This window comes from Nymphaea colorata, chromosome 12 (genome assembly GCF_008831285.2).
Source record: "Nymphaea colorata isolate Beijing-Zhang1983 chromosome 12, ASM883128v2, whole genome shotgun sequence".
Taxonomy (NCBI): Eukaryota; Viridiplantae; Streptophyta; class Magnoliopsida; order Nymphaeales; family Nymphaeaceae; genus Nymphaea; species Nymphaea colorata.
The window spans coordinates 22,303,463-22,317,424 of NC_045149.1; the positions used below are offsets into that span (position 1 = coordinate 22,303,463).

General features: G+C 40.0%; 1 protein-coding gene across 1 annotated transcript; it reads right to left on the reverse strand.

Moving 5' to 3' along the window:
- Positions 1–4,276: 4,276 nt before the first annotated feature.
- LOC116265319 (uncharacterized) lies at positions 4,277–11,903 on the reverse strand. The gene is made up of 2 exons (XM_050080729.1): positions 10,669–11,903; positions 4,277–5,569 (listed from the first exon to the last, which is right to left on the reverse strand). Exons 1-2 carry the CDS (start codon positions 11,880–11,882, stop codon positions 4,366–4,368), a joined length of 2,418 nt encoding a protein of 805 aa, XP_049936686.1. The 5' UTR covers positions 11,883–11,903; the 3' UTR covers positions 4,277–4,365.
- Between the last annotated feature and the right edge of the window lie 2,059 nt (positions 11,904–13,962).

Sequence of the window (13,962 nt, forward strand, 5' to 3'; positions counted from 1 at the left end):
CCCGGGCACTTTCCCGAAGCTTTGCAAAGTTGGAATTAAGCCCGGGCACTTTCCCGGCCTCCGTTGGGTACCCGGTAGTCGCCCGACTCAGGGTCAAGCCTGAAAAAAAGAACCCAAGCATAATTTCGATCTGATAATCATCAGACTCGAATCAGCCGGATAGGCCCGAGTGGGCCCGATAAACCAACCTGACGTATAGCAAAAAAGGGCGACCTAGCTTATGCTGTATCACATCTGATGTGATGTGACCTTACTGTCATGTGATTACTGTGATGTGATGTGACCTTATTATTACAAACAATAAAACAAACGATGGGATAATTGAACACACACACAAACACGAGGTCAACAAATAGCTAGTCAAAAGATTTGGGTCCATTTCTCACAATTTTATTAATTTGAACTTATTTATTTATTTTTCTTTCCAGCTCTCTTTTATTAAATAAACTTTAACAAAAAAAAAAGGGTAAATGAAAGGGTTGTTAGAGTTGTGACAAGCCATTCACTGTCTAGTGTCTGCAGTTCTAGATCTCGCGTTTGGCCGAACCCTTGAGAAAGCGCAATCATATGATGAATGTGGAATGCTTAAATCTATGTATTTCGAAAAACTATAAGAAATTACTACATACGCTAGATTTTGCAAAAGTATTTCAAACTTAATTGTCATAGTTTTACTTTTAGACTCATATAATTTGAGCGGGGAAAAAAGTATACGGCAATTAAAATTTGTCAGGATCGACCAATTAACACGGTCCACCAAACCTCTATCACTAGGAGTGCATTTGATGCACAGGGAAGAATTTAACATAGTAAATTTTTTTAAAAAATTTTTTTGAAAAAAAAACAGGATGAAATTTAACCCTCAGGTCATGTTTGATGCACTGAAAAAATTTAACCTATTAATTTTAACCCCTTTTGATGTAAGGTAGAAAAATTAAGAGACTCAATATTAATAAAGGAGACGACGATGCTGTTGTTGCATAGGAAGAACTTGATGATTATATGTAGTAATTACAAAAGGAGTGAAACATACTTTTGACGATTATATGTAGTAATTACAAAAGGAGTGAAACATACTTTTGAAACAAGGTTTCAATGTTTAAGGACTACACAAATACACGCATGGAATCAAGAAACTAATTTTGACAGAAGGGTCCTTCTTGCCATTATAATCTACAGAAAATACATTCTCTTGCACAGAAAACCAATTGGCCGTTCACTTCTAGAATGTTTTCAAGTGGTCTGTGAACTCGTCCTGCAATCACCGTGCAGACCAGCAGGGCCTTCCTTACTGAAGGACTGTCTTCATACTCTTCAATGGATTCGTATGCTTTTCCACTCGTCGACGTTGTAAAGACTCCAACTCCTTCTTTCAATGGTGCCATAAAATCTCAACAGTGCTTCTTTGCTAGCTTCCATGAATCTGGAGACAGCACCATTCACATATTCATCTGCCTCTTTGACATTCATTCTCATGCTTATTTTGTCTGGAAAGCTGCTAAGAAAACGATCACCATTCAGGACTGCAGCAAGGTGAACTAACTCCGTTTGAAATTCTGACAATTTTGCCTCTTCTTTAGCTGCTGTCGTTCTTAACTTCTTTGATACATCAGGCAGAACCTCTGAAACCAGTCCACAGACAGATTTAAGCCCTCGTATAAGAGCGAACATACAGCATTTCTGTATAGCAACAGTCATATATTACCTGGGCAGTCTGTGACGATCAGCACCTGAACACAAAGTCAATTGAAGATCCGCACCTGAACAAAAAATCAATTGAAGATCCGCACCTGAACAAAAAAACAACGAAAGCCCCTAATGCTTGGATGCCCGATTGAAGAAACATACCCGACATACTAGAACGGATTTGGAGGCCCGATTGATGATGCTTGGATGCAAAAAAGCGAGCGGCCCATGAATCGGCATCCCAGACAACGGCGATGGTTGGAGGAGAGCGGCGGTGGTGGTGCGGCGATGGTTGGAGGCAAAGCGGCGGTGGTGGTGCGGGTGAGCGCTGGACCTCGGCTTCCGCATTCCCACTCTTTTGCTTCTCCCTTTCCCCTCTGCGTCATCTGGTCGGGAGCCGTCGAGCGGGTGGTCTTTCGTCGGGGGAGGGTGTCGAGCGGGTGGAATTCCACCCGCTCCTTTTTGCAAAAGACGGGGTGAATTTCACCCCATTTGATGCATTTTTAGTCGGACGGGTGAAATTTCCCCCGCCGGTACCATTTTTTTCGAAAAATGAGCTTTCAACCGGGCAATCAAACGCCCCCTAGAGGAAGCCGTGGCGTGAGAATTAAACTCTGGTGATAAAATTTGAGAATCCAAGCTGCTGAATAGTTTGATTCGAGTTGAATCAGTTATGAATAAAAAAATATTGTATTCACTTTTATCGAAAAAATATACTAGTTATTAAAAATAAAACTTTGGAAATACTTGTAAAAGAAAAAGGAGCGGGAAGTTAGAGTGGGCAATCGGTTTGTCACTGAATATTCAATTACAATTGTCTCACCCAAGCTATATTTTACGATACTGGATTGAATTATGGACAGTAGGATCTTACATAAAAATGACCTTCAACCATCAGAAGACACATGCTTAGATGCTTGTGAATAATGATGCCAACGTGAAAATTTTAAGAGCCAAGTTGTTAACAACTTTCATGTCATGAGGATCTACTGAAGATTTATTTATTTATTTACTTATTTATTTTTTGGTGAAGGATGCAGATGAGAGAAAGGAATCAGAACTAGAGGAGACTCACAAAAGCCTATAAAGCTACTCAGTGAAGTAAAATTGACCAATTCTACCATCTGAGAGTAGGGCTTTACACGAACTGAGTTGAGTCTAAGCTTGGCCAGCTCGAGCTCGACTTGGCTCAAAAACTCGAGCTCAGTTCGAACTCGAGTTGAACTTCTTATAGCAAGCTCAAGCTCTATTCGGCTACACAAATCGAGCTTGAACTCGACTCATTTGACCCATTTAATTCGTTCAGGCGTTAAACTCGTGTAAGCATTAACTCTTTAGCTCGTAAGCATTAACTCGTTTAGCTCGTACAAGTGTTTAACTCATGTAACTTATGAAAATTTGTTTTTTACACCAAAAGTTAAAATTGGTGAGCCAGTAGTTTTGAAAGTATTATATAAAGTACTGGTTTAAGAGTCGAGTCAAGTTCCATCTATCATTTCGAGTATTTTTGCAAGCTCAAACTTGGCTTGTTTATAAACAAGTCGAGTACGAGCTTTCGAGTGAGTTCTAGTCACTCGGCTCTTTGTGCAGCCCTATCCCAGTGAGAGAGAGCCGAAAGCAGTCTACAACAAATAACAGGAGCGGTGGCTGCAGTGAGACAGATTTTTTAAAGCGCATTGGGCAGAATCTCAAACGCACAGAAGCTGGCAGTAGAAGCAGAAACCATCCAAAGGCAGAGGAAGTATGAACATGCACAATCATGAGAGCAGATAAGAGTCTAATTTTAGAAAGGAACCATTAAAATAGCAGGGAAGAGAGGTAATCAAAAGAGTAAAAAAATCATAAACAGTGGCAGGAAGACGACAAAAAAATTGCAGAACGTTTTAATACGTGCAGTTAATAAACAAGGTAGACGAAGTAGATTAATGAGGTGTGGATGAAACCTTCACCATTGTAGGCTAAGAAGTAACTCGCCAAATTGATAGTTAAGTGTTGAAAACAGTAACAGTCTTAAGTAACTCGCCAAATCTGTTTTTTTTCCTAGAATTCAAACATTGTGCATGTCTAGTGATTTTCTAAAAGAGCAGATTGGATGAAATGTATCTGCACAAAATTTTTGTTGCACTTATGATTTGGCATATTTGAAAACAAGAAAGAGATTGGCCTTTTCAGATGTATAAATGTGATTTTCGGTGAAGATATCTCTTAAAAGCTATAGATTTCAAATTTTCATGTGAACATCCCAATGAACTGATCCAGTAATGCATAGACTCAGAGAATTGGCCACCCCACCACTTTATACCTATTTTTTTCACAAGAAATATTCTTCAAAAGTTAGTACCATGTATCTAGAACTATGGAGGAAGAGTCAGATGAATGTTAGGAACAAGGTTTTCTCTTTTTCTCTCTTGCAACATCAAGAGAAAATGAAGAAGAAAAATACACAAGGAATTTAGTGGTTAGGAGGCAATGTTCTCTTATATCCCAGTATAAAGAACCGCTCCTTCTTAAAAATGAGAATTATGGCAAACCTATAAAAAAAAATCCACAAAAATTTGGGAAACTTATTAAGATAGATCAGACTCCACACTTCAACAAGTCACTCTATAAACTCTTAATCAAACAAAAAGGGGAGAAGAAAGCCATCGCCCATCTGGAAGCTGGACTTTGCCGTCTAGTTTATTTGGGGAGGTGATAGGCTAACATGGCGTACAGCACTTGCAGTAAAGTGAGAATAAGTAGAATGAGGGCAGCAGCGAGGGAGCAGTAGGACCACGGGCTCCTGAAATAGGTGCGTCTCAGATCAGCCCATTTCGAGATCCCTTTTCTCTCACAGTGCGTGTTGATGTCCTTCCGAACCTTAGACAGCATGTCGATCCCATACGTGTCTCCTAGCTCCAGATCCTTGAAGAAATGAACGACGACTTCCAGGCTGCCCAGTTGGTTGTCGATTATTCCCCGGAATGTCAAGACTCGGGCGTCCGCAGCAGTGAGCACAAGGTCACTGAGAAGGCGAAGGTAGGACGACACCGGCTGCACAGGGTGGTTGTCATCTTCCGCAAGCCGTTGCTCGTAAGCCACCATGTTCCTGAAAATGTAGTCAGAGTCCCTGTTGATGAGGATACGCGGGAGCTTGAGAAACGGTCTCCACGCCGGCCTCGGATCCCATATCACCATTCCTTCGGCTGCCGGAGAGATGGTAACGCCCGAGTCCTCGAGATCGATAGCGCTGTAGCGTACGCTCATTTCGCCAAAGTTACCGGGAGAGAAGCACGCTCCTGTTGCCGAGCCAGCAACGCTGCTTTGCCCAACCATCATGGGCAGAAATTTCATCCTTGCAGCGTCGAGGAGATGGCAAGTGCCGGCCAGGTTTGGCACCTCAAATGTTTGCGTGAGATGGAAATCCAAGAACTTGTTGAGCATGATTTCGAATGGCGGATCTCTGTACTGTAGGTGGCTATAGAGACGTCGAAGAAAGGCCATGGGGAATTGGTTCTTGACCATCAACACGTCGAGCAGAATATGGCGTTGCATGGTGTTGTTTAGTGGAAATAAGGAGGATGAAAACCTGGTGCTGATGGTGCGAAGGGGGTGCGCCGTTGTTGTCATGATGTGCATCAACTCTAACACGAAGCATCCACCTCTTACCAGCAGCTTCACAAATTCGTCGTTGTCTGGAAGTTTATAGAATGGGCTATTCGCCCCTTCGTAACATTCTCTCACCTCCAGAGCATCGTTTCTCAGGGCATTAACGACATCTTTTGGGCTACTAATTTGCGTCCTCTCCAGGACCAAGTTGAGCACGGTATCCTCCAACGTGTGGGCGTTACTGGCGTAGTAAGGTCCAACGCCCAGGAACAAAGGCATCTTTGGCTTGTATGCTCTATCGTTCTCGTACATCATGAAGATGCAGGGCTTTGGATACATTCTCTCTCTCTCTTTCTCTCTCGCCGCTGAACTTTGGCAGGACGGATTACATATAAGTAAGAAAAAAATGAACACGAAATATTAAACATTAAAGAACATGTGAGAGATGGGAATGCATGTGAGAAGTAGTTACCAAAACAAAAACGACTAAAAAAACAATAAAACAAAGGATATATATATATATATATATATATATATATATATATATATATATATATATCCTTTGTAGAGAGGGGCAGGAAGAGGGTATTGATCAACCATTATTAGTAAAAAAAAATAATTTTTAATATATTATGCTTCAATACCATCGCTTCGCCCTTGCGACTCGAAAGGCACATGCTTAAAACTAAACAAATAAAAAAAAAGACCGACGGGCGTAGGGCATCCCTAGAAATGTTAAAAACGAATGCAGGTGACAAGTAGTCACCATGAAAACAAAAGATCACGATCAGAAAACATGAAAACAAAGTATATTTTTTTATTTTTGAAGGGGGTTATTGTATGTAATTTTTAAAAAAATTCTGTATAGTAATTTTTTTATTTTCTTAAAATTGAGTAGTGGGCATGGCTTCTGCCGGTGCTGCCCTATAGAAAGTTGCGTGCCAACGGCGCACGGAACCCAGTAAAAGAGGAAGAGATATTTTTACAATTTTTTATAGTTTTTTATAGTTTTTTATTTTTGTTTATGTAAAAAATTTTCTTTTTCAGTATAATTGTGGATATTTTAGTAGCATGAATCTTAGCAGTTAGCGCACATTCAGTTGGTATGTCTGCCGTGCTGTGCTAGAAAATGGCAGTTAGCACTAAGAGGCTACTAGAATCTTCTCCTTTTTTTTTGTTCTCTGTGTCTTGTATACACTTCCATCCTCTTCAAACAGGGTTAAGCTTTGCGTAGCGGGCCAGATTGAGATTACAGCTTCTCCTTTATTTTTTCTTTTCTTAATGTTTTATGTTATAGAAGCTTCAATATCACGTGATACAATACAGTCTGCCAGATAAACCATATAAATAAAAACAGCATGGATGGACGAGACACTAAGAACAACGATAGCAGATTATAGAAATGCAGTAATAGATAGTGTGAGAAACTGCTTGAGAACCGCGGCTTAGGGCTCTGAGCAATGCATCTCCGTTCTTTGGGTTGTGCTGAGATTGAAAACAGCAACTTTTTTCTGTTGTATTCACAGCTGTGGGTTGCATGAAAGATGCTAGCTGTTTTTCACATCCATGATTGATTTTTCTCTTTGCACATTAACTGCATAAATCTAGCCAAGAAGTTTTTTAGAAATAACGTTTTTTCAACGTGTAGATTAGATGATATAAGGATATTATGAAATCTTCGTTTTGTATTTACTGTTCTCTGATACCATTAGATATCATCACAACATGAGTTTATTTTATCTGGCCGACACACTGTCTTTTTCTCTCATATATTGACAAATTTATTGATTGCATTTTGCTTATGTGCTGTAGGGGCGTGATGGCTCTATTCTTCTTGATGATGCCCCATCTTTTGCTGGAGAGAAGAATGCAGATCCAAATGTGAGAGGGTTTGATGTGATTGGAACTTTGATATGCATAAATTTGCTTATACTTCGAGACCATTTTATGCTTTCTGTGCAATTTCATATTTATTACTTCATCTGTTATCTTCATTTTCCAAATCGCTAACCATAGTCATGCTTATACACTTGTACTGCTGAATGTTCATGTTCGATGTTAGTGCTTTCGGATGCACATCAATAGTCTGTGTTCTGTTTGTATCATAAGCAGCTTACCTGTATATTAAACGAGGAAAAATGAGATCTTGATTCGACTGAGACTTACCACTACCTGCCGCAACCTATAAGCTAAGGATCCTACATCTAACCTCTCTCACCCAAAATTAAGGAAAAAAATAGGAAGATGACATTCACTTTGCCTGTATCTGCTCTTTCTGCATTTGGGGAGGGGAATTGGGGATGAATGGCTACTATGTGCACCAATACTGGCATCTAAAACACATCAAGAGTAATAATCTGATTTACCACTCTGCTTTGTGACTCTATCTTGAAGTGTATTCTTCTTTGTAACAATAGGATTGACTTTCTACATGGAATGCATGGATTGGATTTTAGTATTGGAGAGATAATGTGAAGGGTTTTTCTTTTTATACATATTGTATATCTTTACATGTTTTTAAATTTTTTAGTTCACGGAAAATTTACAGCATATTGTATATAATTCATAAATAATTCATAAATTATATACAGTTTATTGTCCCTATTTATAAATTATATTTGGCATTGATAATCCATTGTGCTTGAAAAAGATTTGATTTTGGGGTTTTTCTTGCATATAATTTACAACAGACAGAATTTTTATTATTTTCTCTAATAGATGCCACACCTTTCATGAAACTGCCAAACAAGAGCTTGAGATGAATTTCTATTAACTTGAGAACGGAAAAGCTGAACTGTACTGGTTTTCTAACTTGCTCCTTATCACTAAATTAGATTGTCAATGTTTCAGCTTACCATCATTGTTTATCAACTTGCAGAAATTTATTTTGTGCTGTTTGACAGTTCTATAAAAATTCATTGTATTGTTAAATGTAAAAAAAAGGTGTACCTACTGGCTACTGCATAGGCAGCATCCTTCTACTAAAGGTGACGTCTCCACTGCTATAGAACATATTGCCAACAATTTCCACCCTTGCCAATAGGTTGGGTGGCGTTGCTAATAACATTATTGGCAACCGCTGACACCCTAAGGAATGGCCTTTCCCAGCGCCACATAGGACAAGGGCAACTCCAATTATCCCGTAAGGTGAGGGTAGTTGGCAACGGCTTTCTGGCTATTGGCGAAGGCAAGAGCCGTTGCCAATAGCCATGTTCGTTGTAGTGGATGTTGGTATACGACATGTTATCAAACAACCAGGCAAGCCGTTGTCTTCAATACGTTGTTAAGATGCAATGCTTTGAATGGTTCATTTTACTCTCCCTCGCCTCTAGGATCTCCGCTCAACTTCCACGTTATATGTGTGTGTGCAGATAACTACCAAACTGTTGTAACTAAAGTTTGAAGATAATTTTCTGAACTGCCGATTATAGGGAGATAAGGTGGTGGAGATTCATGACATGCAATTCTCAACCAGTTCTAATCAATTGACATAGGTCACTAGAGATGTTGGTCATCTGCGAGCAGACGAAATTTTTGAAGCCACTAGGCTACAAGGGATTATGGAAGGATGGCATGCTAGCATATGAAGATGCAAGGCACCAGCTCGTTTAAGCAGGTTTGTATACCTTGTGTGTACTAATAAATTGCTCACCTTGGATAGAATCCAGAAAATGGGCTTCCACCTTGTTAACAGGTGTAGTTTATGCAAAAGGGATTCACATCTTGTTCAGATGTGGAATCACTGTGGGATTATATAACCAAGCAGTTTGGTAGGAAAAGAATTCCCTTGCCAAAAAACTGTAGAAGAGTTCTAGATGTGGCTGAATTTCTAGTTATAGTTCAAGTGTCTTACAAAGTGTTAGAGAGTTGTTTTTAACATTGTATGCTGGAAAATTTGGTGGGCAAAAAACAAAATGTACCATGGTGGCTGGAGTGACGTAAATATGAAAAGTCTGATTCCAATTACTTGGCAAGCTTGTAAGGAGGCGTTCATGGCCTTAAACCTACAAACTACGAAAAGAAAAAAAGAAAAAACACCTTTTTTCATCTGGTTGAGAACACGGCCGTTGTGTGTAGAAGATGCTTCAGAAATCCAAGCTTCGTCTTCTCTCTATATTGCCATCAGCAAGAAGCAAAGGAGGAAGCATGTTGTTGCAGTCAAGAGATTAGAGCATGAAGAAGGCTAGGGTGGTTAGTAGGACTGTTGGGGGAGGAGGTGATGAATCAGAGTTTCATCTGCTTGAATGGGGCCTGCTCTGCTATGGATATATCTGAGGCAACATTCACGTCGACTCTAACAATTCCAATTGGTTGAGAAGATTGAATCCCAATCCTTGAGGGACGTCAGAAATGGCCTAATTCGAGTTCCTGTGTTCTTAGCATAGTAGTTGGTAACAATCTGTTCCCTCCTCCCATTGGTAAGATCATTCAAGGCTATGTATGTTCTGAAAAAAGCTTGGATAATGACTAAGGTTGATTCTTCTCTGCCTTTTTTTTCTTCTTCGCTGCCTTTAACTTGTTCTGCCTTTTTATGAGAGTGATTGTGTTTAATCACTTATCCTTTTGCCCTGCTTGATGCTTTGCGTTCATTTTTGATTTTTTAGATGTGGTGCAAAATTTTTGTTCAGTAAGTTCTTTTTTCCCCTCCACAGGAATCCTTCAGAAAGGAAAACCTTCAGCAAGCCCAAACCGGCTCTTCTGATTGACTGCTTCCTCTCTGTTGGACAATTTCGGTGGTTGGAAAGAACAAAAGGGCAGGATTGGCTTTCAGTATTGATTCACAACCAGTCAACCACTCAAGCTAAATCACAACAAGGATGATTTTGATTTAGTTACTTGGTTTCAAAATACTGATCTCAAGTCCTCTCGAAGTCAATATTAATATTGTCGGTTCCTAAACTGAATATGTCGAGTTTGGCGACCCCACCACTTTATATATATATATATATATATATATATATATATATATAAAATCACAAGAAGTATTCTTCAGCGATAAGAAGGTAGTACGCTGCATCTAGTTCAAGAATGAGATCAATGTTAGGAACAAGTCCTTCTCTCTTTCTCTTTTTTACAACATCAAGAAAAGAACATGAAGAAGAAAAAGAAGAAGAAGAAACAAGGATTTTAAGTGGTTGGGAGATAAGCTTCTCCTATGTGCATAGATGTCACATAAAGTTTCAATAACACACAGAATTCTCCCCTCTTTACTGTAAAAAGGTCCACAAAAATTAGGAAAGGGTTAAAAGATCAGACTCCACACTTCAATAAGTCACTCTATAAACTCTTAACCAAACAAAAAGGGGAGAGAAAAGCCATCGCCCATCTGGAAGCTGGACCTTGCGGTTCCTGCGTCTAGTTTATTTGGGGAGGTGATAGGCTAACATGGCATACAGCACTTGCAGTAAAGTGAGAATAAGTAGAATGAGGGCAGCAGCGAAGGAGCAGTACGACCACGGGCTCCTGAAAAAGGTGCGTGTCAGATCAGCCCATTTCGAGATCCCTTCTCTCTCACAGTGCTCGTTGATGTCCTTCCGAGTCTTAGACAGCATGTCGATCCCATATGTGTCTCCTAGCTCTAGATGCTTGAAGAAATTAACGATGTCGTCCAGGCTGCCCAGCTGGTTGTCTATTATTCCCTTGACAGTCAAGACTCGGACGTCGGCAGCAGTGAGCACAAGGTCACTGAGGAGGCGAAGGTAGGACGACACCGGCTGCACAGGGTGATTGTCGTCTTCCACAAGGCGTTGTTCATAAGCCACCATGTTCCTCAAAATGAAGTCGGAGTCCCTGTTGATGAGGACGCGTGGGAGCTTGAGAAGAGGCGTCCACGCCTGTCTGGGATCCCACATGACCATTCCTTCGGCCGCCGGCGAGATGGTAACGCCCGAGTCCTTGAGATCAATGGCACTGTAGCGTACGCTCATCTCGCCAAAGTTACAGGGAGAGAAACGCGCTGTTGATGCTGAGCCAGCTTCGTTTCTCTGCCCTACCATCTTGGGTAGAAATTTCTTCCTTGCAGCGTCGAGGAGATGGCAAGCGCCGGCCAGGTTTAGCTCGTCAAGTGTTTGCATGAAATAGAAATCTAAAAATTTGTTGAGCATGGTTTCGAATTGCGGATCTCCGTATTGCAGGTGGCTGTAAAGGCGTTGAAGAAAGGCCATGGGGATTTGGTTCTTGACCACCAACACGTCAAGCAGAATATGGCGGATCATGGTGTTGTTGAGTGGAAATAAGGTGGGGGAAAACCTGGTGACGATGGTGCGAAAGGGATGCGGCTCTGTTGTCATGATGTGCATCAACTCTAACACGAAGCATCCATCTCTTACAAGCGTCATCACAAATTCGTCGTTGTTCGGAAATTTGTATAGTGCGCTATTCGCCCCTTCGTAACATTTTCTCACCTCCAGTGCATCATCTCTTACGGCATTAACGACATCCTCTATGCTACCCATTTGCGCCCTCTGCACGACCAAGTGGAGCACGGTTTCCTCCAATGTGTGGTCGATTCTGTAATGGTATGGTCCAATGTTTATGAACAAGGTTTTCCATGGCTTGTACGCTCTACTATCCTCATACATCATGAAGATACAAGGCGTTGAACACATTCTCTCTCTCTCTCTCTCTCTCGTTCTCTTCTGCCGCAACTAGGCTTCCCTTAACTTTCTTGAGGCCAATTAGAAGCAGAAAATTTAGATCCTTGAACATTGAAGCAAACTCATCCTAAGCCAACAAATCTCTGGTCATTTATTGTTCTAGAATCCAATGCAAAGTTAGTTAGATTTTTAGGAAAACTTTCAGCTGAAGAGTTATGGAATATTTCCTTCCCCTTGCCAATAATATAATCACCAAATGCATATGGAATACTCAGTTCTTTCAACCTCCCCAACAAAACAAAATTCCTATCGTGTTCATGTTAGGTGATCAAAACGTAGGGTCAACTCTGCACGATTTGGCCTGCCACTTGACCAAATCTTGCATCAGATGAACGTGACCGCCACCAAATTGGAGTACATTAGGTGCATTAAATGACGCAAACATCAAGCTCCGAACGTTTTTATATACTTGTTATATGTACTTTATACATATGTATATACATTTAGTAGACTCTGAACATCTTTTCTATGTTTTCATATGCAGTTATATTACCAAAATTTCAAAACAAACATCTCACTCTTCCTCGGCTCGTAAAAGATTGAGCTCGGGCTTGGCTTAGTTCATATATTCACGGTCTGCTTAGAAAGAGGTTTTCATGCTTAATCATGAGCAATCCTAAAGAATGGCTGTTAAGTATGTTTGGCTTGATTACGGGCCCGAGTCTGTAATACTAGTTTAAACCATCATGCTTAATTATCCTGTCGTTTATATGAGTTAAAATACTAAATCAATAATTTATGGGCTAAAATTCAGTGTTCTTTTGATTCTAATCACAGTTGAGCAGGCAAGCAAGTTGAATTATGCAATATCCTTTTCATATGACAATAATATGACAAAAATTTAAGTTGGTATAGTGTCACATCAAAGGGTTTGATAATTAAGTGTTAGTTGTGATATTGTGATTGATTTCTTAATTAAACATGTTGTGCTTATTACAGGTACTACAACAATGCTTATTATGCCAAAGTCGGTGGGTTTAGCACCACTGAGATGAACTGTTTGGAGATTGATTTCCTTTTCAGCCTCGGATTCCAATTGAATGTCACGCCGCCGACGTTCCATGCTTACTGCATGTATCTGCAGAGGGGGATGCTGGAGTTTGAGTACTGCAACATACAGAGACCACTCAGGATCCATGGCTGTTATGCTTCTTCACCTTCTGGTTCTTCTGATGAGGCCACCTCTCAGAATCAACAGTTTGCTGTTTGTTGTACAGCCACCCCCCCCCCCCTTACTCATTTTCTCATGTTAAGAAGCAGCTTCAAACCGTGCTCAGATCTAGCTAGCTAATTCAAAATTTGGCTCTTGGATGTGTTTGTTGATCCACTATCACAAAAAACGGTCTTATTGAAAAAAGATGAGTATAATATGACAAAACACAGTCGACTATATAATACCCGTTTTATTCTTGTCTTTTATAAAAAAATGTCAGAAAATAAAAAACGCGTATAAAACTCGTATTATACCATTTTTTTCCGTTTTTTCATTTTTTTATAATTTTTTATTTCTATGACACTTGTATAATTTGTTGAGATTTTTTCGCTTTATTCCTGAGATAAACAACTTTACTGTATTATCGCAGTATAATACCCATACACATTTTTTTGTAACAATAGCTGGATTTTGGGCTGAAAGTATTACAAGTGTCATTCTTGTGAACTGTTTTTGGTTCCGCCACTGGCACAAAATCTGAATAGTTGAATGTCTAGGTAGAGTGTCTTAAAATATGCTGTCCCAAAAGTACATGATCAGTTTCAAATATAAAACTTAATCTCTTGGGATGGTTAATCCCGGTTCATCAATCTTGTTTGTTTAATAATTCCAATTTCTTAAAAATTAAGCATTTTGATTCAAATTTCCATGATTCTTGGTATAGCAAACGCTCGTAAGTCTGCTGCATCCTCAATGGTAAAGCAGAAAAGAGAGGATGCCTTTGAGACATTCTATCTCATAACCACATATTTGAGATGGGGTGTCTGGTGATTTTGAAATGGGTTGTCTCGTAACACCGCTTGTGGAGCATTCAAACAT

What these genes read in the sequence shown, in the direction of transcription:
- LOC116265319 (XM_050080729.1), bottom strand. Translation starts at nt 11,882, where the DNA reads ATGTGTTCAACGCCTTGTATCTTCATGATGTATGAGGATAGTAGAGCG. An exon ending in CTCACTTTACTGCAAGTGCT is followed by an intron (nt 5,570 to 10,668) that starts GTATGCCATGTT and finishes CGAGAACGATAG; the next exon opens with AGCATACAAGCCAAAGATGC.